At 47.9% G+C, this 24736-nt stretch overlaps 2 protein-coding genes across 2 annotated transcripts; one reads left to right on the plus strand and one right to left on the minus strand.

Moving 5' to 3' along the window:
• Positions 1 to 47: 47 nt before the first annotated feature.
• Positions 48 to 15219, plus strand: FAM166A (family with sequence similarity 166 member A). The gene is made up of 7 exons (XM_049832367.1): positions 48 to 103; positions 3705 to 3898; positions 7503 to 7816; positions 8823 to 8940; positions 10129 to 10223; positions 12399 to 12516; positions 15131 to 15219. The coding sequence occupies exons 1-7, from the start codon at positions 48 to 50 to the stop codon at positions 15217 to 15219; spliced, it is 984 nt and encodes a 327-aa protein (XP_049688324.1).
• Positions 15207 to 17449, minus strand: TUBB4B (tubulin beta 4B class IVb). Its single transcript, XM_049832366.1, has 4 exons — positions 17336 to 17449; positions 17106 to 17214; positions 16909 to 17019; positions 15207 to 16419 (listed from the first exon to the last, which is right to left on the minus strand). The coding sequence occupies exons 1-4, from the start codon at positions 17390 to 17392 to the stop codon at positions 15359 to 15361; spliced, it is 1338 nt and encodes a 445-aa protein (XP_049688323.1). The 5' UTR covers positions 17393 to 17449; the 3' UTR covers positions 15207 to 15358.
• Positions 17450 to 24736: the final 7287 nt, after the last annotated feature.

Raw genomic sequence — 24736 nt, forward strand, 5'->3', positions numbered from 1 at the left:
TGAATCTCCTTCCTTCCACACCCACCACTAAGAGCTGCTGCATTGCCATGGCAGCCCCAAAGGAAAATAACCTCTTCCCTCCCAATCCCTACTATATCCCTGGGTAAGTTCTGAAATTTATCCAAAATGCCTGTTCATTTCCAATGCAAATAGCTCTGGTTGGGATCACATCATATTTATGATTCATGGTACTTTGGATTTTTTTTAAAGGCACTATGAAATACTCTATGTAACAGTGCATCAAAGGAGGGAGGGCTCCAGGACAAGAAGCACCCACCTTATAACAGGGTATAATTAAAGACCATACCATAGCACATTGAGGGTAAAGTCAAAATTGTTCTTTTCCCCCCCTATTTTTCATCTGTTTTAAGCTGCCAAATGTTACCAGGGCTGCTGTGCAGGGTTTGGCTTCCAAACTGTTGTAACTTTTATATCAAGGATGTTTGAAGATCTCCTTTGAATAAGTATTTGCATAGACACGGTATGGTCTTGTCAAATTGGTTGGAGCACAGTCCTGCTGCCAGATTTCAGCAAAGCAACTGTGGATGCTGGTGATCTAGTTGATAGGTAGTTAAATTATTTTTTTTTTCAAAGCTTTTTGCAACATTCTTCTCTAAAGGCTTGGAAAGAAGAAACCAAGCTGTCATGGGTAAGAGGTAATGAATTATTGGTTAAAATGTAAGACACAAACGGTAGAAATAAGTGGGTAGGCTTCACGGTGAAGTAGAGAAGTTGTGCGTGGGATGCCCTGGTGACCTGTGCTGGGAGACGTGGTCCATGACACGCGTAAATGGGCTGGGAAGGGCTGGACGGCCACCGAGGGAAAAGAAGCTTCTGTTGGTAGAAAATCACTCGGATTAGTCCAGCCTGAGGCTAACTCCGAAGGGCGTCAGGATGACTTTTAAGGGCTGTGACAGACCAGGCTGCAAACCTTGGTACAGAGAAAACTAGTCGTGTCCCGTACGGCTGCAGGTGCAGCACAGGTATGGGCAGGAGGCAGGCAGCTCCCAAGCTGCAGAGAAAGGGTGGAGCGTGTTTCCTTCCTTAATGATGCTCCTGTGGTGACAATCACATCAGTCCTTCCCATTAGAGCAGTGTGCAGGATTTTTCCATTACTGATCTCCCTATCTTCCAAACTTACATAAGCTCTGGGCTTGGGGGTTTTTAACATGTTTTTGCATTGCTGCAGTTGTCTGAATGATGTGATGTGTTACTCTGTGCGTGCTGTCACCCTGTCAAAGCTGTGTGCTGACAGCAGCTTGGGAAAGATGAGTAACAGCAAGGAGGGAGCCGCGGCCAGCCTTGCACCTCCAAAAGCCTCGGAACTTTTCGTTGCTCGCTCCTGCCTGCAGACGGCTCCCCCAGAAGCTGCTTCAAGGCCTAATACTGACACAGCAGCTGGGGCTGCTCCTCTCTGGGCTGCTGCTTCAGCCACTGAAGGCAGGAGGAAGAGGAAACAAATTCTGCTACTGCATTTTGCAGTGCCGTGCAGGCTCATAGCGTCACCCAAGCCCCAGAGGAAGCCCCCGTGGGTGGCTGAGGGTGCTGCTTTGCATCTGCTTTGGGTGGCTGAGTGCAAGAGGAGCTGCCTGAAGGGTATTGCTGGAGCCCAGGCTCTGCTGCTGGCAGACGGTGCACCCTGCGCTGGGGTGCTGGCAGGAGGAGGAGGAAGATGCTGCGTTGCAGCATCTCACCAGCTGTCCCATGTGGCATACCCAGTCGTGCCGGTGAACCCGCAAACACGAGGGCATCAAAATAGGTTGTTGTCACTCGAGTCAGGCAATGGTCACAGCCAGGGCTTTGAAAATATCACCGCAGTGCTCAAGAGCATTGGGAAGTCAAACCCAATGCGTGGGATGGTTTGGGAAGGACTCGATGCACAGAGAAGGGGTAAATCCATGAACTCTGGATACCAGCCACAGCCCTACCCGCCCCATCCTGGCTCTGCAGAGCTGGGAAGGGCACGGAGCTGAGTGAGGACGGGCCCAGGGCCAAAGCTTTTCCCTAGCGATCAGGAAGACTGAGCAAGTTTAGTCTGGGGAGTGGCGATCGGTGAGATATGGCTGAGTAAGAGAAAAGTGAAATAGGGCTCAGCCTTGGGAAAACAGGTTACTCGCTGCTCGCCAACGAGGTTTGAGATGAGCAGCTGCAGCGCTTCAGTGTGAACTACAGAAACAGGGGATCCCTCTGGTTTCCTAATCAAAATACCAAGCAGGAGAAGGACAAACAGCCCTGCCGAGACCAATCTCTTCCCCAAGCACCATGGCTTTCAGCAGCAGCACTTGTAATTCACTCTGTGGCAGATCCCTTCTCCATAAACCCAGACTGACTCGCCCAAGCTCCTCAGATTACCTTGCTTTTAATTGCTTATGAATTGAATTCTTTCTCAGCCCTACCATTATTTTGTTCATGATCAAAATCCCTTTGGCCATCCTGTAATTATTCAGGCTATGTCATTTGTGCTCTTGCTCAGCTTTATCGTCCTGGTGTAGCTTCCCTGTGTTGCAAGACTTACTGAAAATCAATGGGGACAAGCCACTGAGCTCCTCCGGCAGCTGCTGGTGAGAGATCCTGCATGCAAAGTGGGAAAACTTGCCAAGTGTAAATGCATGGCTCTGCTCACTGTTGTTTAAAGTATTTGGAAGGGAAAGTACTTACTCATCATCTTATGATTCTCATGCATCATCCAGCTTTATCCCCAGATACGCAGTGGGTTCATTGATTGAATATTTCTGTCTGTACATTGCAACCGGCAGCTCTACCTTTCTTCTTTGGTGGTGGAATAACATCACCATTAGGAAATTTGATACTGGGAATAGCTAAAGTTTCTGATCCATACTGGTGGCCTTGGGAGTGGAGCCAGAGCTCCAGCACCTGCCCTATCCTCAGCCACCAAAAAGTCAAATTAACTGTCCTGGGCCACGGGGAGTGGAGCAGCAGTATATCACTATGCACCCAACACAAAAAAAATCGAGCAATGTTTGTTACTGGGGCTGAGAAGCCACCCGCCTGCCCCTGCCTCTCCCGTGCAATGCAGTGCCTGGGTGGGTTTGCGCAAGGGTACAGAGCAGAGAGGCTTGGAGGGTATAAGGTAAGCAATTTTTCTGATATTTGAGTTTAAATATTGAACAAGGGACACTGGGAAATTCCCAGTAACTCACTGTGTTTTAGAACAGAGAGGGGGGTTGCAAAATTTAAAACTAAAGCATGCTTAACTGGAAATAATATTTTAAGTGGGGGGCTGTCAATGTCAAAGTGCCCACAGCCCATGCTGTGCTCCTGCTGTAAGTTTTTCCATCTGCAGGTGCTGCTTCAGCCATGCTCCCTGACCTCATTCCATATTCCTCCATGAACTGAAGCAAAAGCCTGTGCCTATACACACCTGTAAATCTTTGAGCCAGGTTTCACGCTGACATGTAAAAACAGGCATGTGCAAATACACACACTCCCCCCCACCGGCTTCATGCATAACCACATACATCTTCTTGGTGCTTCCCTTGCACTGATGCTCCAGTGGCATAAATGCATTCGCGCTTGCAGGCACGTCCCTATGCAATCACCTTCCCCGGGCTCATCTGCTCCAAGCCACATGTGCTCCTGGCCGTGGCCTTTCCAGTGTAAAAAAGCTCTAAAGCAGGTTATCCTACCGGTGGGCACTTTCCAATGGCATCTCAGTGACTGCTATTTTTTGGTTTCCTCTTCAGCTATGAGGGCTTCATCCCTCAGTACAACTATCAATTTGGAGAAACCTTTGGCAAAACCACGTACCGTCTGCTGACGGATCCTGGTGTTCAGAAGAGCCCTCGCTCCTTGCTGGCACCGCTGCACAAGCAGAAGTTCGTCGAGGACTTCAGCGGGACGAAGCATGGCGTCCAGGGTTATCTCCCTGGGCGTCTAGGTGAGCAGACCCTGGGTCTCGTCCCTTTGCCAGAAGGGGCTCTGCTAACGAGCACAGGGTCAATCACGAGCAGCGGGGTCTGTATCTGTCCTCGATAGGCTCCTGGGGTGAAATGGGATATTTTCCATGGAGCAATCCTAGTTCTGGTGTAGGAGCACAGACACCCGGAGAGCAGCACCAGTGCAGAGCTGGAGCGCTCAGCCTCAGCTGATGAGCATGGGGCTTCTCACATTGGCATCTGGTGGAGTGGGGACGAGAACTTTAGTTCCCAGGTTATCTTCAGTTAGATGAATATCAATGATTTGATGGCATAGGATGAACTCACTTCCCAATTTCTCCCTATTCCTGTCATGGTTTCACCCCAGCCAGCAACTAAGCACTGCACAGCCGGTCGCTTACTCCCCTCCATGGGGATGGAGGAGGGAATCAGAAGGGTAAAAGTGAGAAAACTCATGGGTTGAGATAAAGACGGTTTAATAATTGAAATAAAATAATATAATTTTAAAAAATTGTAATGAAAGGAAAACAATAAAGAGAGCAAAATAAAACCCAAGCAAGGCAAGCAATGCAAATGAAAACAATTGCTCACCACCAACCAACTGATGTGCAGCTGGTCCCTGAGCAGCAGCCCTCCCACCCCCCAACCTTCCCTCAGCTCTATATTCTGAGCATGATGTCCTGTGGTCTGGAATATCTCTTTGGTGAGTTGGGGTCAGCTATCCCAGCTGTGACCCCTCCCAACTCCTTGTGCACCCCCAGCCTACTTGCTGGTGGGGTGAGAAGCAGGAAAGACCTTGACTCTGTGTAAGCACTGCTCAGCAGTAACAAAAACATCCCTGTATTATCAACGCTGTTTTCAGCACAAACCCAAAACATAGCCCCATACTAGCTATTATGAAGAAAATTAACTGTATCCCAGTCAAACCCAGTACAATCCTACTGGTTAAAATCCATCTCTCTAGGGAAGGTCAGCTCTGCCATCTCCGACCCTTTCCTGGCTAACCAACCCAGTGCAGAGCTCGTTGTGGTTCATTTTGCATCTTGCTGCTCCTACTTCAGCTCAGCAGAAGGGCTCATGTGCCCTTCCCTTCGCTTCACACTTTCCCCACTCCTGGTAACAGGCCCCATCTCCTCCATCAGACACTGGGACATGCTCACATAGATTCCCAACACTGGGAATCTGCAGGAATCTCCTGCCAAGTTCCAGCCCTTCTGGGCAAAGTGCTTGGTCCCTGTTGAACAGCCCCAAATCAGGACAGAGGAGCAGCTGCACCATGATCCCGATCAGCCCCTCCTCGCGACTCACGTGCCAGGTACCATGTCCCATAGTTGTTACGGACATCCTGTTCGGTGGGAGCGAGTCCTCTCCTGGCTGAACACAGGGCTTATGTGCTTGGGCAGGAGCTGAGTCTTCATATCCCTGGGGATGGCCACACCAAAGTGATGCTTTCCCATTTCTTGCTGGGAATTCTTGCCACATAGCTTCTTGCAAACTTTTGGCCTTTGTATTCATCCTAGCCCTGTTTTCCAGGATCTAGCTCTCCCCTATGCAGGTGGCATTTACAGGCTTCATTCCTGGACATTTAAATTTGCATTTCCTTGGACTAAAATGTAGTTTGGATGGACCCAACCAACCAGTTGACCTAGTTGCGCTCTCTCTCTCATTATCCCATCCTCATTCTTGTTCTCTCCTCGCCAACCTTTATGTCATCTGCCAACATTTGCAGCTGGGAGCTCACATTTGCTGCTCGTTGGTGAAATGCTGAAGAATGTGACCACAGGGAGTGCACCTTGCCATGCCAATAACTCTTCATCGATAGCTCCTGCTGTCGAGCTGTCAGTGAGTGATCTTAAACCCTTCACTGCAAACTTCACTAGTACTGCCTGGCATCCTTCTGGGTGTTTTACGTGATGGAGACCAAAATGCTCACGGCAGTTTTGGATCTGTGTGGTTGCCATTAGCAAACTCAGTCTGAAGAGGTTTTCTCAAGGTCTGTTTTTGATAAAGCCTTTTTGATGGGCATCAAGTATTTTGCTGGTTTCTTTCAGCTGAATCCCATGTTGTTTTCTTGCTGGAAGTGAGGTCAGGCTCTGTTGGTTGGGGATATCAACCAGGGTTATGCTGGATCTCCAGGGGTGGCTGTGTTGGCATTGAGGGGATTATGGCACAGGCCAAGTGTGCAGGCACCCACTCCCCAGGAACCCGAATTGAAAACATGTGTCTACTCAAATCAAATGGACAGTGCTCTCCTGGCTTTTAATTTAGTGCCTTACTGTGCAACCTTTCTGAATCAGTAAGTTTGCAAAACTCAGGGTCATAAAAAAAAGCTCGTATGGATTTCTCAAGTACCAGACAACTTCATTTTTCCTTTTCCTCTGGTTTGTGGGATAAAGAGAGTAGATGCAATATTTTCATTAATAATGAAGGAAATACTATGACAAACCTGCTTTAAAATTTGCACACTGGCTTGAAAAATCACTTTCATCAAGGATTTGTCTTTATTTTGTTGCTAGACTGGACTACACTTGATAATTCAATCACATACAGTATATATACTTTACAAAGTTATATATACTTTATAATAAAATTGTAAGTGGATTGCAAACCTAAATGCCCATCAGAAGGGGTAAATTTTGCTCTGTGCTGTTTGAGCCAGGACAGACTGTACTTCTTCGGGACTCTGTGCACAAGAAGCCTTCACTGGAAGATGGTGTCTCATCCGTGGGGCTTTGGACTGTGATGCAGATGTCCTCCAAACATGAGGAGTTCAGGGGAAGGCAGTAATGACCGGAGGGCTGAGAAAAAATGACCTATGAGAACAAAAATGGAAGGAATTTTGTTTGCTTAAAAAAGACAAGACGGACATAGGAATGGTTTTCCAGTAAGGAAGATGTTGTTGTGGGGTGTAAGAGCAATCATTCTCCATAACCACTGAGGAGGGAGAAATTGGCTTCACTCCTGGCACAGAGCATGAGGAAGTACCCCGCTGGAGGTGTCGTACAGGGCCAGGGCAGCCTGGGGAGCCACATCACGGGATATATTTAAGGGAAAGTCAGACAAAAGTTGCCAAGCTCAGCTGTCCCTGCGGAGTCTCAAGCTGCAGGGCTCTGTCCCTAGTTCACAGTGGAGATATTTAGCATACACGGGATGTAAGATAACTTTTTTTTCCGGCCGGCGTTACAGCAGACCCTTTCCTTGAGGAGTAGCAACGATGCCAGTGCAAGAATTCCGCTGGGGGTGGGGGGTGGGTGATTGTGTTCAGGGTGTGCTGACAGCCATGTGGAGAAAAGGATATGGTTTTGGGTCCACCCGTCCCCTACTTCTTTATAGCTTGGCTGATGATATTTTACAGTTTAGGTGCCACTTAGAATAAATTTTAAATTATTGAACTTTTATTTGTGCAGTTTTTCTGTGCAGGCCAGTTTATCAGATGGGGCTGATGGCACTTGCAGGGTATGTTCACAGCCCGTGGGATGCTGGTGACCTCCCGGCTCCTTTCCTTCACTACAGGGCGGGGTGCGTGTGGGCTGAGGTCTAGCGTGATGGGAATCCCTCATCCTCGTTTGGCCACTTCTTTCCCTTAACTCAGTGTCTATCCCACAGGGTACTTTCCCTATGAGAAAGCTGGGGCCACAGCAAGCTTTCCTGAACCAGCCCTTGGGCCAAAACCTCCCTCACTGGGGCCAGGGCTGGTGGAGGAAGAGCTGACGATGACACACATGGACCCCGTGCCCCAGCATCACCCCGGCGAGTATGTCCCAAGGACACGACTGCCACGTGGGTACCCACAGAGGATTTCATGCCATCCTGCCTCTGAGGAGCGAGACTGGCGATTGCCCAAGCTAAGCCCAGCTTGTGGACAGGGAAAAAGTTTCGAACCCAGCCAGCTCGGCGATGCCTCGGCAGGAAGCAAACCAGTAAGTGGTTTTGGGTGGAAGAGATTCCTGGTAAGGGGGGCTGCTGCGAAGGGATGGGTTTTGGGGACTGGTGGGCATGGAAGGGCTCTCCCTGGTCTAGGAGTGGTGAAGAGGGAATTTCACATGGGCATGGATGGCAAGAATGGAAAGTTTAGAGTGTCGTGTAGAGAAATTTCAAATACACAAACTCTTCTAGCAGTAGCAAATCCACCACATCTTCAGGAAATTGTTCTAATCATTAACTACTCTTCCTAATCAAAAAGGTTTAACTTCTCATTTGGTTGAGTTTTAGCTTCAAATTTGAGTCATTAGGTCTTGCGTTACACTGTGCTACACAGCCAGGCTTGTGTTTTGGGTGAACTGGGAGCCTTGCCGCTACCCTCCTCTACTTCCTCCCAAAAAGAGAGTGGTCCTGGCATCTTTGGTTATGTGCTGGGTTTCTGACCCCTTAACTGCTCGCACTGCTCACCTGAATTTCCCACCACCATTAGTTATCCCTCGTTGAAACACAAGCATTGGGATTTGTCTATGGAGCTGGGTGCTGCTTTGCACGGCACTGCTGGTATCACTCAGGACCAACGTGTTTGAGCCCCCTATTCCTTCTGGAACCAGAGACAGCATTTGTCACATCACAGCCAGCTAGGGCTCTGCAAATCCTCTGAGGGCAGAGATTAGAGATTTGACGTAGTGAGTCAAAAGCTGGCTTGGATATAAATCCCAAGAAGGAGCATTCCTGCTCCTTGCTCTGAGAAACAGATTTACAGAGGAGCTCAGTGCCCAAAGCTCCCCTTTTTCTCCCTGGGGATTTTGCAAAACCTCTACGTACAGAGAGCTTGTCTTGTAATTTGACTTTACCAGAAATTCTTGGATTTGCTCTTGGTGTACAGCTGGGAAGAAATGGAAATGGCAGCTGCCATTCACAGGTTCTGGCAGTGATCTAAGCCATGGACCCGAAGGAAGAAGTGGATTCTACTGATGTTTATTTTTTTTCTGCTTTTATTTTGAGCCTGTAAAAATTGAAGGTATGACAATGCCAGGAGTAGCTGAAACCATGGATGTGGAGCAAGATAATCGGTTACCAAAACTGGATGTACCAAATGCAATCCAACAGAAAGTCATTCCAGGTAAAAGAGAGGGAGGTTACGTGCAGCACAAGTCCACCTCAGAAGAAATCATGTCCCCCTTCTCCCCGTGGGGAAACCTCAGAGACATTGGCCAGTCACTCCAACTTGTTTGACACTTTGGGATGGAAAAATGCCCCTGCTCCTCTCCATGCAAGGGTGTTTCTTTGGGATGCTGTCACCCCCGTGGATCTCACACTGAGGGACACGTGCCCGTGGGCAGGCCGAAGGGATGCAGGAGCTACCTCGGTTCCCCACAGCTGCAGGGCCAGGCTAGAAAATGCTCCAGAAAGCAAAGAGAGATGGGTCATGGGCTCTGCACCAACTCCAGCAGCTTGATGAGTATCTGTTACCGTTGAGGTAGTTATTTCTCACCTAGAAATAAGATGCTTTTCTGAATCATCAAAACAATACACAGTGGTGTATCGCACCATCATAAATGTATAAAACTCTCGTCTTTCTTACAAGGAGTTATACTCTCTAACTTCTCCGCTTGCTCTGAAAGAGTGTTCCTTTACAAGTAGGAGAACTACAAAGGGTGATGCACTGAACTCCCCCCTAAAGGGTACGACACCAGCAGGAGGGATACTTTGCTCTGCAGCAGACCACAGCAAATACACAGATCGCGTATCCAAATATTTGAGTCGAAATGAAATTGCATTGATGTTTTAGGATGCAGAAGACAAATTTCTTTCCAAAGCATTTCTTCAGAAAGAGGGAGTTCTGGCTGCTTTTAGGTTGTACCTCTCTCTGTTTTCTGTAGTTTTAGACTTTATATAGTTTCTGTCTTATAAGTGGTGAAAATTTGTTGGATGGACAGGACAAATGAGGAGGAAAGGCTGGGCACCTGGCTGTTAGCCCCTGAATGTGTATTAAACTGGGAGAGAACATGACAGAGCTGTTGGTGTAAAAGCTACAATAAAATGAAATGTTCCTTCCATACCTCGTGGACACCAATAGAGATCAGCTCAGCTTGTTGAGTTTTCCTTGGGAATCACAAATAAGACTCTTTCAGAAAAGATACTTCACATATAAGAGTTAATTTTACAATTTAAATGGATGAATTTTTCCTTCCTGTACTCTGCCAAGGTTTTATATTTATCCCAGCCTCTTCCACTTCTGCACTGCTTGATCCTTATATGATATATGTGTTCTCAAGCAGAAAATGTTCTCTCTTGTCTTCATCCAAAGGGTATGCTGGATTCATTCCCCGCCTCACCTGGATTAATGGTGTGAACTACATCCAGGGTGTGAAGGAAGCAATGAATGAATTTGACCGACATCAGGTAGATTATATGCACAAATCTTATTTCAACAATATAATGTTGGGTTTGATTCATCTGCAACACCAAAAGTGGTTTCAGTCACAGTAGTAGTATTAAAACTGGGATTATAACTACAAGAAAAATAAAATGCTATTAGGTAACATTGAAAAAAATCATGAGCAGTTAAATTCTGTAACTTGTTTCCTTAGGACATTAAGGGAGGATAAATGAGTTCATAAAAGGATTAAGCAAATCTGTTGAGGGTTGGGTCAAGGGTGGCTATTAAAAATGTTGCTCTGAGTGCAGAAACACAGGATGCAGCTATCTGCGCTTCCCTTATGCAATATATCTTCTCTACCTGGATGGCAGTGCTGGATGGCTTCCTGAGCTGCTTGGATGGATATTTCTCCCTTTTAATTGGTTGTAAGGCTTTTTCCTTTACTGACATAATTTGTTTTAAAGGGATCTAGATCTTCTTTCTCCTTGTTTTGGGAAGGATGCAGAAATATCCCTACTGAAAAAACTGTTTTGTACCCTTACTGCTAAAATCTCCTATATAATGCCGTATAATCCTCCTACATGGGGAAAATGAGATCCCTCCCACAGTAGTTACTGGTTTGCATTCAACACTACACATTTCTTCCTGCTACCAGGATGGAGTGAGATTCCTGGGATGCAGCCGTCTTGCTGGTCCAGCACCAGTGAGGGCTGATCAGCTCAGTGACACAGCTCATTAAAAGCAGGTTACATTTCCAGCCCTTTCTGGTCACTGGGATTCACTGCAGTACCTTCATCCCAGAGTGTATGGGTCTGATATAGAAAAAAGTCCAAGACTGAAGCTCCCCAGCTCAGAGAAACTCAGCTGGGAAGAAATGACTCAGCAGGGAGAGCAGCAGGGCTGACAGTGCTCATGGCAGCCTCATGCTTCGGCTGAAATGTATTTCCCTGTGCTGGCTTCCTTATCCTTTCTTTCTGCCATTAATAGGAATCGAAATGAAGCAAACAGAACAAAAGACAGTCATTATAAAAAATAAATGTGCTGTTTGCAAAGCCTTTCTGCTCCCGCTTTCTTAAGAAATGTCTGCCATGTAGTAAATCAGTGAGGGAGGTGTTTCTTCATTGCAGGATTCAGCAGAATCCAGGCTCAGAGAGGTTAGCTGCAGCACATCAGGCACTGAAGGAATATAAGCATGCTAAAAAAAAAATTTAAAAAAATCATACCACATTTCTATCTAAGATGGCTTCTGACTTCAAGCCACTAATCTTCTGCCCTAAATCTCTGTTGCCCTAGGTTACATACTGGGATGTGCCATGGATCATTGCTTACTAGCTGCATCAGGCAAAATAATGCAATCCTCTCGCTTCAGTGCTGCACTTAAGGAATTGCAGCAATCGCTCCACCATCAGTCACAAAATGGTTCGATGGCCCCACGGTTTGCTCGGCTCCATGAATCCCGTCCCTTCCCCACCCAGCAGGATGCGCTGAGGAGGGCAACACAGCTTCAGAGACACCTTTAGGGGTTTTGCTGCTGCAGAGACATGCAGAGCTGCAGTGTCCGTCCTCCAGCGCAGCCCCTTATCTGGGTCTGACCTCGGAGGGCAGGGACAGTTCCAGGAGATGATTTACACTTCAGTTAACGCTCCCTAAGCCTTCCTGTTCCTCCTAGCTTGGGAATTACTGGCTAATCACTGTCAGTGGGACTCACAGAAAAACAAAACCGTTGAAGGGGTCAAACCAAGACACAGATGTGCAGAGTCATAGCACAGGAGCAGACGAGGCACGTATACAACTCCAGCAGATCCTGCCCGCTCACAGTGTATCAAATGTATGAGCACAAGGTATTTGGGACTTGTGGATGGTGCCCAAAGGCAACGAATGCAGTCCCGTCTATAGAGATCCTGATGACTACACCTAGGCCAGGAGCTGCTCTGTGCACCTGGGGGTATGAGCTAGCAGAGGCAGCAGAGTCGAGGGCTGCTGCCAACACCTGTCAGGAGAAAAACTTAGGAAGTGGAAATGGGGAAGATGCCATGTAGCTCCTAATTAGAAGAAAACAGAACTGGAAAGAGAATTGCTGAACATTGGCTTAAGTATTTTCTCTAATATGGAGTCAAAGCACGTGACTTGGGTAACAAGAGTATGGTTTAAAATGAACTGTACCATGTTGTTGGGTTTTTTTGTTGTTTGTTTTCTAGTTTTTGCAGAGAAACCCAGCTTGCAGCTTTGGCAAGAGATTTCCCCAAACATACTGGCCTAACAACAGAATTTATACCAGTGCTGGACTGATACCTTCCTACATGGGCTTTGTACCAGGTAAGTTTATCAGCTGAGTGAAAATGAAAGTCACTAATACTAATTACTGTCACTATGTAGCGCTGTTATTAGCTGCAGTGTTGCAGTAGTGAACAATTACTGAAACTTTCCACACAAGTAGTAGATTTTTTTTCCAGTCCGTGCCAAGGTGCTGGAGCTGTGCCATCCCCTGCTTTCCTGCCAGAGAGCCCGTCATCCTCGCTGCCAGCCTGGGCTTGTGCAGAACATTCCTCTGGTTTCCAGCCACCTCTGGCTAAAGCAGAGGAGGCTCTGTAACACCCCACCTGTTACACGGGTGCATTACAATCCCTTCGTCAGGAAAGTGATTCTGTTCTAAAAAGCTTAACATCTGATAAAAAGCAAAAGGTAGATGATACAAAGGGATTGAGAAAGCACAAAAAAAAGCACAGTGAAATGGTATTAGCCGTCAAGACGGGAGGTGACTACCCCATACTGTCTGCCTGATCCTTGTCAGTTATTGATGTTGCCTAAAAGGAGAGGTCTGAAGAAAGTAATTTTGTGTATGTTAAGGGGAAGGTCTGCCCATGCACCTGAAAGCATTATCAGGCTAAAATGTCAACAAATCAGCAACTAATATTGCTATCTTTGGTCACAGCAACGTCAAGAGCCCACAGCCCAAGAGCTCAGTAATGTGGGATAGGAAATCATGGAGATAAGCTACAAAGAACCAAACTCCTACCTTGTACTTAATCCAGTGGAGAGGAGGAAAATGGTAGAAGACACAAAATGTGGTAGAAATGAAAGCAAAGCATGGGAAAACAAACTCTCCTGGCAGGGTTGGACTGTAGCTGATATCAAGGTTGAGCCCACAGGGGAGAATGTGGAGGCAGTGAATGTGGTTCTAGCAAGACTTTTATCAGGGGCATAGGAAAGCTGTGCAGAAAAAGCAAAGTTTAACACACAGCCAGTCATCAGGAGCTTGAGGGGTGGTCTAAGGGAAAGAATGGAAGCATCTTACTGATGGAGAAAGGTGAGGCTGGACAGGCCTTCTGATCAAAGACGAAAAGAAGTGTGTTCATTTTGGCCTCTGTCACCACACTGCTGCTCCAGGGAAGAGGGCAAGCCCAGCAGCTGCTGTCCCCAGTGCATTACACTCAACCTGTCCCCTTCCTTCGCGCAGCAGCTTGGGTGTCTCACGGCAAAGCCCTGACTGTTCCGGGTGCCCGTTTCCTCTGTGCTGGCTTGCTTGGGAACGGCTGTGGTCACGCTCCACAAAGCTGTAGCCTGCAAGCTAAAGCCCCCTGGAGAAAAGCTGTTATGAACCTAAGGGTAAACTGGACTCCAGTGTTAATACTTAGGCATGTGTTTTGCCCTCTCTCCACAAGCCTGCAGAAAGCAGGGGGGGAGCAGCCGGAGCTCTTTAGGGGAGGCTGACTAATGTAGCTCTGCCCAAAAGGGTGTTGGGGGGACAACACAGTCCTGCTCTTGGTAACTGGTAGCCCAGGGAACATACCAGCTTCCATGTAATGAAAAGGAGGAATAAAAAACCCACCCTAAAATCAAGGACAAAAATCAACTGCTTAAAGTGTTCATGCTATCTTTTCACCTACAGAAGTATTCTCCTGTGTAGGTTTGAAACTGACCACCTGTTTCTGTAGACAGACTGATTTCCACTGCCCCAAGAGCCACCACAATTTTAACTACTCCAACCAGTTTGACTCTGGAAGGAGAAACCTATTTTAAGACAGAAAAACTTAACAAAAAAATCAGTTACAATTAAGAACACCAAACGGAATTGCTTCAGCAGGAAAGCAGCCTGCTGTCCCCTGGCCAGCTATTCAGAGTGACAGGTTTGTTACTTCAGGTAACACTGAACATCTTAACTGTTTCCACTGTAAAAATTTGCTTTGCTAATATAGGGTTTTCATGAGACAAAATAGTGTAATTTTTATCAGTTGTTCAGCTCACTGCTCACTTCAAAAGCAGAGGCTGCAGTAACACCCAACTGATTTAAAATCTCTACACACCTTTTTTAAAAAAGTGACTCCAGCAAGGCTGCATACCTGGGAGCTCTTCAGCATCACTTGTCCTCAGCAGTAGGCACAGCACAGCTCATCACAGCTGACCCCAATGTTCTCATGACAGGCCACGGCTGCCTGCTGGGTTTATACTGCTGAGTAGCTTGCAGTGGATCAGCTGCAGCAAATCCAGCTCATCTTTTGCCAGAACACCCACCTGTATCAGAAAGGCAACTTGCCTGCACCGTATCGTTGCCCAGGCAGCTAGGGCAAGCTATAGGTGACAGCCACCTACATTTGAACCTACACAGCCATGATGGACAAGAGAGCTGCTCAGCTCTTGCCAAAAGTGAAGCCTGTAACAGGAGCCTACATGCAGGTACCTAAATTTAGACACAGCTTGGAGCTGGATTCCATCCTCTGTGTGCAGTGTATCCCACTCCACCAGTACCCTTGATTATAAAGGAATACCAGAGAATTTCTTCAATTCCCACACCACCAGGAAGAAGTAGGACTGCCACCACATCCAGCAACACAAGCAACAGACATCCACCTCATTAGAAGGAGGGAGAGAAGTGCAGTTGCCATGGGCAAGGCAGCAGGGCTCACATCAAGTCCATTATTTTCTTTTCCAGGCCTCCGACACACCTACTCACTTACTTTTGGAAACAGCACCCGAAAAGCTTACGAAAAAGAACAAAGGAGACAAGCTTGTGCACTGTGAAAAATGCTTTAATGGTGCCTGTACAGCATTTGAAGTGACTTTCAGACAGGAAGAGGAACACAACACAGACAGAGAAGTTTTGAATGAAAGAGTTCATACAGCTTTAAACAAAATTTACAGGTGTTCATCTGCATAGCTTTTACTCTGCCTCTTCCTCAGCCTCCTCCTCAAACTCCCCCTCTTCCTCAGCTGTAGCATCCTGGTACTGCTGATACTCAGACACCAGGTCATTCATGTTGCTCTCAGCCTCTGTGAACTCCATCTCGTCCATGCCCTCGCCAGTGTACCAGTGCAGGAAAGCCTTTCGGCGGAACATGGCAGTGAACTGCTCAGAAATGCGTTTGAACAGCTCCTGGATGGCTGTGCTGTTACCAATGAAGGTGGCAGACATTTTCAGGCCACGAGGTGGAATGTCACAGACCGCTGTTTTAACATTATTAGGAATCCATTCAACAAAATAGCTGCTATTTTTGTTCTGAACGTTCAGCATTTGCTCATCGACCTCTTTCATTGACATACGGCCTCTAAAAACAGCAGCTACGGTCAGATAGCGGCCGTGACGTGGGTCACACGCAGCCATCATATTCTTTGCATCAAACATCTGCTGTGTTAGCTCTGGCACAGTTAAAGCACGATACTGCTGGCTCCCACGGCTCGTGAGCGGGGCAAAACCAGGCATGAAAAAGTGCAAACGGGGAAAGGGAACCATGTTCACTGCCAGCTTCCGCAGGTCAGCATTAAGCTGGCCTGGGAATCGCAGGCAGGTGGTAACACCGCTCATGGTTGCCGACACTAAATGGTTCAGATCACCATACGTCGGAGTAGTTAACTTCAGTGTTCTGAAGCATATGTCATAGAGGGCTTCGTTATCAATACAGTATGTTTCATCTGTGTTCTCCACAAGCTGGTGCACCGAGAGTGTGGCATTGTAGGGCTCTACTACAGTATCTGATACTTTAGGGGAGGGTACAACACTGAAAGTGTTCATAATTCGGTCTGGGTACTCTTCACGAATTTTGCTGATGAGGAGGGTACCCATGCCAGAGCCTGTACCACCACCAAGAGAGTGAGTAAGCTGGAAGCCCTGGAGACAATCACAGCTTTCTGCCTCCTTTCTTACAACATCTAACACAGAATCAACTAATTCAGCACCTTCCGTATAATGGCCCTTTGCCCAGTTGTTTCCTGCTCCGCTCTGACCTGGAAGAGAGCCATTTTCGTATTAGATTACGGTCACTGCTTCCTGCTTATTGCTTGCAAGCAAAGCTTAAGAGCATCAGGCTACAGCAAAAGCCCACTAAAGCTTTCATTTTATCGAGCGCAGAGCTGTGGTTTCACACGAGCACCTCTGAAACGGCTTGGCAGATAGAGGGAAAACGTTCATTGTCAATGATACAGCACCTATTTGATTTCTCCTGATGGCATGGAGGAGGTAATGCGAATCGGAAGAGCAACGACCTCCTGTGCCTTCTCGGACCTGCCCTCCCAGCAGCTGCCATCATGCACCATCCACAGATCTCCGGTATTTCGTGCCCGTCATGAAGCGCCAGGATTAACCCCCCTCCCGGGGCCGCGTCTGCCTCAGGAGCATGTGCGGCGGTGAAGCCCGCACTGCAGCGTCCCTGCCCTGCCCACCCCACCCCGAGCCGGTTACACGACAGGTCCCTCCCCCGCTCCCGGCGCACTCACCGAACACGAAGTTGTCCGGCCTGAATATCTGGCCGAAGGGCCCGGAGCGCACCGAGTCCATGGTGCCGGGCTCCAGGTCCACCAGCACGGCGCGGGGCACGTACTTGCCACCTGCAAAACAGGGAGAAGCCGTGACTGTTACGGCGGGGAGGGGGCGGGCGGCCTGGGGAGGGGGCGGGCGGCGAGCCGGGCCCTACCTGTGGCCTCGTTGTAGTAGACGTTAATGCGCTCCAGCTGCAGGTCGCTGTCGCCATGGTAGGTACCGGTTGGGTCGATGCCGTGCTCGTCGCTGATCACCTCCCAAAACTGCCGGAGAAAATCGCGTCAGGGGCGGCCGGGCCGGGCTGGGCTGGGCGCGCCCCCCTCCTCCCGCCGCCTGCCCCCCCCCCCCCACCCCCACCGCCGCCCCCCTGCCCGCCGCTCGGACCTTGGCTCCGATCTGGTTTCCGCACTGCCCGGCCTGCAGGTGCACGATCTCCCTCATGATGGCGGCGGCACGGCTCACTCCCTCCCAACGCCACTCTTCCCTCAACCGACTGTGACGGCGCGAGAGGACCGCCAAGCTTTATATAGCAGCGGAATGCGCGCGCAGCCCTCTTTTCCCCGCCCAGGCGGCCATCCGCGGCAGCTATTGGCTACTCGTAACGAGGCTCTAAAAATGAGGAAATCTGGTTGGATGGGGCGTTGTCATTCAAATCAGTGGCTCCTATTTGCTCCGCCCAGCTGTCTGTTGATTTTACTGTTAAGCAACGGGGGCCCACGAATGCCCGCCCTACTCGCTCAGGGCACTCCCGATTGGCTTAATTGAATGATTGATGTCGAGCGTGATTGGCTGTCGGCCTCAGGGATGAGCTAACGTCATTTGATTGGCTGAAAACAAAGTGTCCTAGTAACCGTCGCAATGACTCCGCAGCAGGCCCTGGGCGGTGGCTCGCGCAGCCGCCCATTCCCGGAGCCGTGTGCGCGCTTTGCGCAGCGTAGGCGGCAGCTCCTCCTTACTGCGGGAGTAGGGGGAGGGAGGGCGGTTTCCGCGGAAACCGGGCCGGGCCGTTCCCCCCCGCGGGTCCCGAGCACACACCCCCACACACACCCACCCCTCCCGCCTTTCGCCTCCGCTCCTCTGGGAGGGCCTCGGCCGCCCGTCCCCGCCGCCACCCCCTTCCCCCACCCTCCGTCGGCCCCGGGGCGCTGCAGCGGCGCGGTGGGGGCAGGGAGCCCGTCTGCGCAGGCGCGGGCTGCGGCGCCTTTCTAGCACTTTCTGGCGCGCAGCCGCCTGAGGCGGCGGGGGTCGGGCGGCAGTTCTTGGCGGCATGCGCGCTCCGCGGCGGGAAGGGGCTCGGCCGGGCCACGGCCTGCGGCGGGGGTCAGTGGCGGCGGTGGCCCGCCGTCTGCTTCGGGGAGCCCACGGCGGCCGGGGGCGGGGGCCGGTGGCCGGGGAGAGCTGTTTGGCGGCAGCTCCTTTGCGGGAACACGCTGTGCGGCAAGGGGAGCGCTCGTGTGAGGTGGTGTCCTTCTGGGAGGGGGCCTGTGTGAGGTGGTGTCCCCTCACGGGCCTCGAGGTCGGCGGCTGGCTGGCTGGCTCACCCACCGAGTCCTGCCAGGGTGAGCAAAGCAGCGCTGTGCTAGGTGGACCCCTCTGTTCATGTTGCAGCCCTATCGTGAGGCAGCCAAGCATCAGAAGCTGGATAAATGTCTCCCTTGCTTAACTTTCCTCTCTCTGTCTCTTACTCTGCTGTACTGTTCCCTTCTGCCATCCAACTTTGTTAGCACATTCTTGCATAGACTGTTCATGTATTGGTCACAGCTTCTACTGAGCATACTTTGTTGTTTCAGCAGAGTCGTCTTATGATTATATGTATTCATTAGGATGCCAGCAAGGTCTACAAGTCCTAGCATCTCTTCTTGTTTCATACTGTAGCTAAAACTTGAAAGAGACTCCTAATTGAATTCTCCAAACCTAGCTAGTGTCAAACTGCTGCCTTGATGTGGGGGGTGGACTGTGGCAAAAGCAGCAGTGACCTCAATTCTTTCTACACAAACAGAGCACATCGGGCTGGCACTCTGTTTCATTCAGGCGTTCATACGAGACAGAGGTTCATTATGGCTTGTATACATATCATGATCTATGTTTGGCTAACAATCCAACTGCTTCTGTGACTGGGTCGCGTGAGGAGGTGGGCAGGAGAACGGCACTGTGAAGACTTTTGGTGGAGATCGAATAGCCTCTGATAGTTGGCTTAATACAAAGGTTATGGTGATTGATATTTCTGGCACGTAAACAACATAATACCCCAGAGATGCTGGATGGAGCCCAGGAGAACTTGGAGCAGCCCCTGGGAGGAGAGACTCTGGGAGGAGCTGCAGAGCATCAGGAGTGACCCAAGAGGATCCTGGGCGGTGCCAGGAGCTCCTGAGAAAGACCTTTATCAGCCCCAGAGGTGCCCAGACACAACTAGGTAGACACACGTACAGCTCATCCTCCATATTCAAAGCCAGAATGCAGGAGGCTTATGCAGTTTACTTTGAGATAGCTGAGTAATGCAAAGGCATTAGGGTCCAGATTTACCCCACCTAAATATAGACGTTTACTTGAATAGTTAATGGCTTGGCCTATTCCAGCTCTGACTAGCCCTCTGACAACAGCTTTCTGTTCTCTGTAAAGGTGTTTGAGGTGACCAAATCCAAAATCTCAATATCATTTAAGTATCAAAGGCAGCCAAGATGAATACAGATCAGACTTGCTCAAGATTTCATACAAAGCTGTGATAATCAGTAAAGACAGCTTTTTGTCGTCCAGGATGTGATGGCATCTCTTCAGAGTAACATAAAAAATGAATGCTGCCTTCTTTCTGATTAAAAAGAGAATGTAGAATGTCTTGCCTGTGTTCTGCTGTCTAGGAAAGTACATTCAGCATAAATTCTCATCGAGGCGTACTCAGAACAGCATTAGCAAGCTTCTGCGCTCATGAAACCCTAGAAAACCATCCCTAAAATGGAGCAGGGGGAGCCACTGCAGGGCTAGTAGGAGGTTTGCTGGTACAAGTGCTGCTGTATTTAATGCAGATACGGATTTTTTTTCAGCCAGGGCCAGAAAGCAAAGGACTGCACATCAGTGACAAAGATCTATTTCCTTACTTTGTTAGAAATCGTGAGCCTTTGTAGCCGGTGCTTCGCACAGCTTCTGCTTCAGCCTGCACTGCCTTTAATGTTTGGGAAGCTGTTCTGTAATGTATAGAGTGAGAAATGGTTGCCATCCCCAGCATTCCCAGTGGCAGCAAAAAAGTGGAAATATGCTGCTCTGTTAAGACTTACAATCTCTATCTTTAAAATGCTATCAGGATTGCACCCAGCAGAGCAAGGGGTAGCACCCTATGGGGTAGCTAAAACTTTGCCCCTGTGATTGAGCCTCCAGAGGTTTCCCTGGGAGATTCAGCCACCTGAAGATCTATGGGTTAGGAGGCATTTCAAATTATTCATGCTACACTTATTTTTGTTAATTCTGTCCCAGTCAGGTAGTACTTCTGTTCTTGGCTACATGCAGATCCACAGGAAATGACAATTCTATTTTAAATATTTTTGCATTTTAAAAATTAAAGTCAAATGCCAGTACTTCTAAGCTCTCCGTGAGGAGGAACACAGCCAAGCTGCCAGGAATCTCCATGGAGAGCTGCTGGAGCTGCTGACTATCATAGCCCTGTGACTTCTAATATTGTGGCAGCCCAGCAACCTAATTAGTGCGTACCAGAAGGTGAGCTGGCAAGTAACAAGGCAGGTTTCTGCCAGAACCTTGTCTCACATGAAGCATTCCTTCAAAGGCAAACCTCTGTACAAAACACTGACAATTGGGCAAATTCTGGGAGGAAAAAATGCACATTGCATGGTCCTGCCTGAGCAAAATGCTGAAGTGCGTTTCTAATCGTCGTCGGTTTAGTGGACAGCCTGCACAGAGACACCGCTGCAGATTCCCGGGGCGGGGGAGCGGGGAGCAGTTGGAAAGCAATTGGGATAGCAGAGACGAGAACAGCTCGACCAAGGTGGGGAGGTACATGGCTCCCACATCATGTTTTCATTGAAGACATCTGTTTTATTGGGTATTTGATTTCTTTGAAAGCTCTCCTCAAATGCTGCTGCAAGTAACAAGTGAGGTGGTTTCACCTCATTTATGTGCTTCCAAATTTCCCATCTGTAAGTTTGCTGTATCAGTTAATGGCTGTAATGGGGGTACTGGAAAACATTAGGGGCCAGTATCACTAGGGCAAAGTCCCTGGGTATAATCCAAAGAAAGACATGGTACTGAAGTTAAAACTAAGTTGGAAATCGCATTTCTGTTTCATTGAACAATATATTAGTTGGTTTTTAACTTTTTATTGTAATTGGTTTTGTGTTTGTTTTTTTTTAAACTGTCTGTACTGCTTTGACATGGAAACAGATTTTACTGTGAATACAACTGGTTTGAGCAGAGTGGGGAGATGCTTTCTTTAACTTTTCAGTATTGCTTTCCCCTTTTACTGAACCAGTGTTCTTTGTGTGCTATGGGGTATATAGAGATGATCCCTCCCCTTGGCAGGCAGGCAGACAACGGCTATAATTCTTCTCTTGATGCTTAACCAGCAAGATAGCAGTCTGTGTCTCTGAAATAGCATCCTAGTCTAAACTGAGCCTAGTACCTGGGGCTGGGGTGATGTTGGGGCTGGCAGGAGCCCAAATAGAAATCACAGAACTAATTCTGTCTATATAGGTAAAAATCTGAAGCCCTGAGTTCAAGAGAGGGACACTGCAGAACGAATGTGGGTGGAAGCCTGCCTCCAGAACTGAAAAGCTTTTGGTGTTGGGGTCATTCCAGGTTTATGGTAACACTGAAGTATGACGTGGGTATGTACAGACCTTTTGTCATTCTAGTCTTTCTGTTACTGCTAAGGATAAACAATGCTTTGTTTTATAGAAATTATTGCTCCTGAGAGATTGAAGTTATTGAAGGTGAGGGGCTGCTTCCAGAGACTAGTGAGTGAGATGTGCAATTGTGGGATTCCTGCTTGAGAGAAATAGGAGCTGCTGAATGGGATCAAGCCACTGGTCCATCCAGGCCAGTATCTTGTCTCTAATGATTAGCAACTGCTGGCAAGGAAGAACAGGGCAAACATACACGGATGTGGCAGGCAATTCTTTAGCCACAAGCAAGTAACTTTTGGTTTAATAGCCCCAATGGATTATTATGAATTTATCTAATCACCTTTTGCAGCCATGTGAACTTTTGGCATAAACAACCTCCTGTCATGATGAGTCCCACAGTTTAACCACAAGCTGTGTGGAAGAAGAGCTCCTTCCATTAGGTTTGATGATTTCCACTGAGCTCCTCAGTTCAGAAGAAAGCCTGTCACTTCAAAGCTTGCACTCAAGAGAGTCTTAAACATTGTCAGTGATTACCATGAAACAGAAGGTAATGCTAAACCAGCTTTTACGTGGTGTAAAGTTCAGCATTAATTGGCAGTTTACATCTCCATGTTTAAAACCAGTGAACTTTGAACACTAGTCCCGTAAAGTTTCCCTCATTTGGTTCCAGAGCTCTGCCACTGTACACTGTCCAGCAATAAGGCCTATAGGTATTGCTTTCTTTCACTTGGGAGATCTGTTTCTCCGGAGAATTTCCACCAAGTGGTGACTAATTCGATCATGAGGTGCGCATATGGTGACACCCCCTGCTGTGAACAAAAATAAACTTTCCCTCACACAGAAGTTGATTTTATCATTCCTCTGTCTCTCTCAGACCTCATCTTCTTCATTCCCAGCGCAGTCTTCTTCCTGTTAGGGATTATTCTTTCTCCCTGTTGTTTCCAAAAAAGGCTTCATCCATGCTAGTGCCCATTCTCCCTGCATAGAGGCCTTCTTCCACTAAAGCCACAGCTTCTTAAATCACTGATTAGAGCTGCTTTTACATCCCACACATAGAGAGCTTCCATACTGCAGTGTGTCTTTCATCTGTGTCCACATCAGGAGTCTCCTTGACAAGTTTCCAGACAAGCCTGCTTGCTAATTTATTTGATTTGTGGTGGGACCAGCTACTGGCTGTGTTGCAGCTTTCCTAAGGCTTAAGGCGCTGTTCTGCCAGCCTCCCTCTTGTGACTAATCCCTGTCATTACACACTCGGGAGCAACAGCTTAACGTTCTGCGTTTATGAGTTGAACAGGGGATCTAAAAGCACAGTACTGACTCTGAATATCTCATATCGAGAAGATGGTGGAAACCTGGTCTACGACACTTCTCTTGCCTGGTCTCCACTGTGTACGAGTACACAGTGATGTTTGCACTTGCAAAACATCAAAACGCTTTGACTTGCCTGGGTTTGATGGCATTACGAAAGGACTTTTACATTAAGAGAGCTAGGGCAAAAATTGGGGTTTTACTGATCCCAGTATTCATTTGGGCTTGTTCTTCTGCTAGCATTTCCATCTACTTCAGTGTGTGCTGAATTAGCTCTTGGAGTAGGAGTGACAATCCATGAGGTAGGATATAAACATCGTATGGCTTCCTACTACTCTGGGAGGTACTCAGGCACATGATCATAGGCATGGTACAAGAACAAAATAAAAATGTACTGATCAGTCTTTAAATCCAGCCATCCTAAAAGGCACTCCTCTCATGTTGTGCTGGATTTGTTCCTCCAGTGTTTGTGGATTTCAAGTTATTTCATTATTGTTTATTATAACAGCCCCAAACAACTGAAATGATTGCAAGTACTGCAGTGCCTGGTGCTGTACATTGTTTCTAAACTTGCTATTCCAGAGGCCTTCCCTTAACCACTGAACTAGGTACCTCCACAGGCAGCACAGGATCTCAAGGGGAGGAGGAGTTACAATCACTGCATTACTAATGGAAAGCTGGAGCTCAGCCACATGACAGCTTTTGCAGAGTCCTTGAAGTATGCATGACATTCTCACGACTTGCCAAGATAAGCTAGGAAGTCTGTGACAGAACCTGTTAGAGAGTCCAGCTCTGTGAAATCCTGGTGAACTAATTAATCCATAAATGTCCTGTGAAATACCTGTATCTCAAAAAGCAGCACTTATCTACAGCCCTGCCTTGGATACAGCCAGGTACCGAGAGAGAGGTTAGGTGTCTCTCCTACAACTGCAGGGAGCCTGGGTGCATCAGAACAGGAAGAAGGAAACAACTCTGGTGCTGTGGTGGTGAACTTCATACTGCAAAATGGGACTGCAGGCAGTAAACCGTTATTTCTCTCAATTTTCATGGAAATTCATTGGTACAACCCAGATGGGATGTACTGTTTGGGAATCCATGATGCTTTGGAAATGGTATAAATTGGAAGAAAGACAGGAACTAACATACTCCTACAAACATGCTGAAATGAAATTTAGGCCACTCTAGCCAGCAGCAGGTCAGCCAACTTAGGAGTTTCTGGAGCTAAGATAGAGAAAGTGCTTTCTGGTGTCAATTTTTATATCTAACACTTTTGATTTCCCTCTTATTGATACTTAGTGACAGCAGCAGAACTGCAATTACATGTGAGTGGACATTATCTTCCAGAAGAGCTCTCCCATGGTTCAGACTGACTGAGAAGTGAGCAAGCTATGCATAAACTTAAAGAATTTAGGGACAGTTAGAAAATTCTCATTATTAATCATTTCTACAATTGCATTGTAGCCAAAGGGCTGCAAACATCTTCGTTTCAAAGTGAGTTAATCTAGAATCTCCTTTTAATTAGATTTCTGTTGTCCAGGTAATCTGGGGATTAATTCTGCAAATTTATGTACTGCTGACATGAAGGAGCTGCTTGTATAGAGAGCTGGGAGAAAGGAATATGTTACTTTTG

The sequence above is a fragment of the Accipiter gentilis genome, chromosome 29 (genome assembly GCF_929443795.1).
Source record: "Accipiter gentilis chromosome 29, bAccGen1.1, whole genome shotgun sequence".
Taxonomy (NCBI): domain Eukaryota; kingdom Metazoa; phylum Chordata; class Aves; order Accipitriformes; family Accipitridae; genus Astur; species Astur gentilis.

Coding starts and splice junctions, on each gene's coding strand:
- FAM166A (XM_049832367.1), top strand. CDS start 48: ATGGCAGCCCCAAAGGAAAATAACCTCTTCCCTCCCAATCCCTACTAT. Junction 3,899..7,502: donor TTATCTCCCTGGGCGTCTAG/GTGAGCAGACCC, acceptor TCTATCCCACAG/GGTACTTTCCCTATGAGAAA. Junction 10,224..12,398: donor ATGAATTTGACCGACATCAG/GTAGATTATATG, acceptor TTTGTTTTCTAG/TTTTTGCAGAGAAACCCAGC.
- TUBB4B (XM_049832366.1), bottom strand. CDS start 17,392: ATGAGGGAGATCGTGCACCTGCAGGCCGGGCAGTGCGGAAACCAGATC. Junction 17,020..17,105: donor CTACTACAACGAGGCCACAG/GTAGGGCCCGGC, acceptor CCTGTTTTGCAG/GTGGCAAGTACGTGCCCCGC. Junction 16,420..16,908: donor GCCGGACAACTTCGTGTTCG/GTGAGTGCGCCG, acceptor GCTCTCTTCCAG/GTCAGAGCGGAGCAGGAAAC.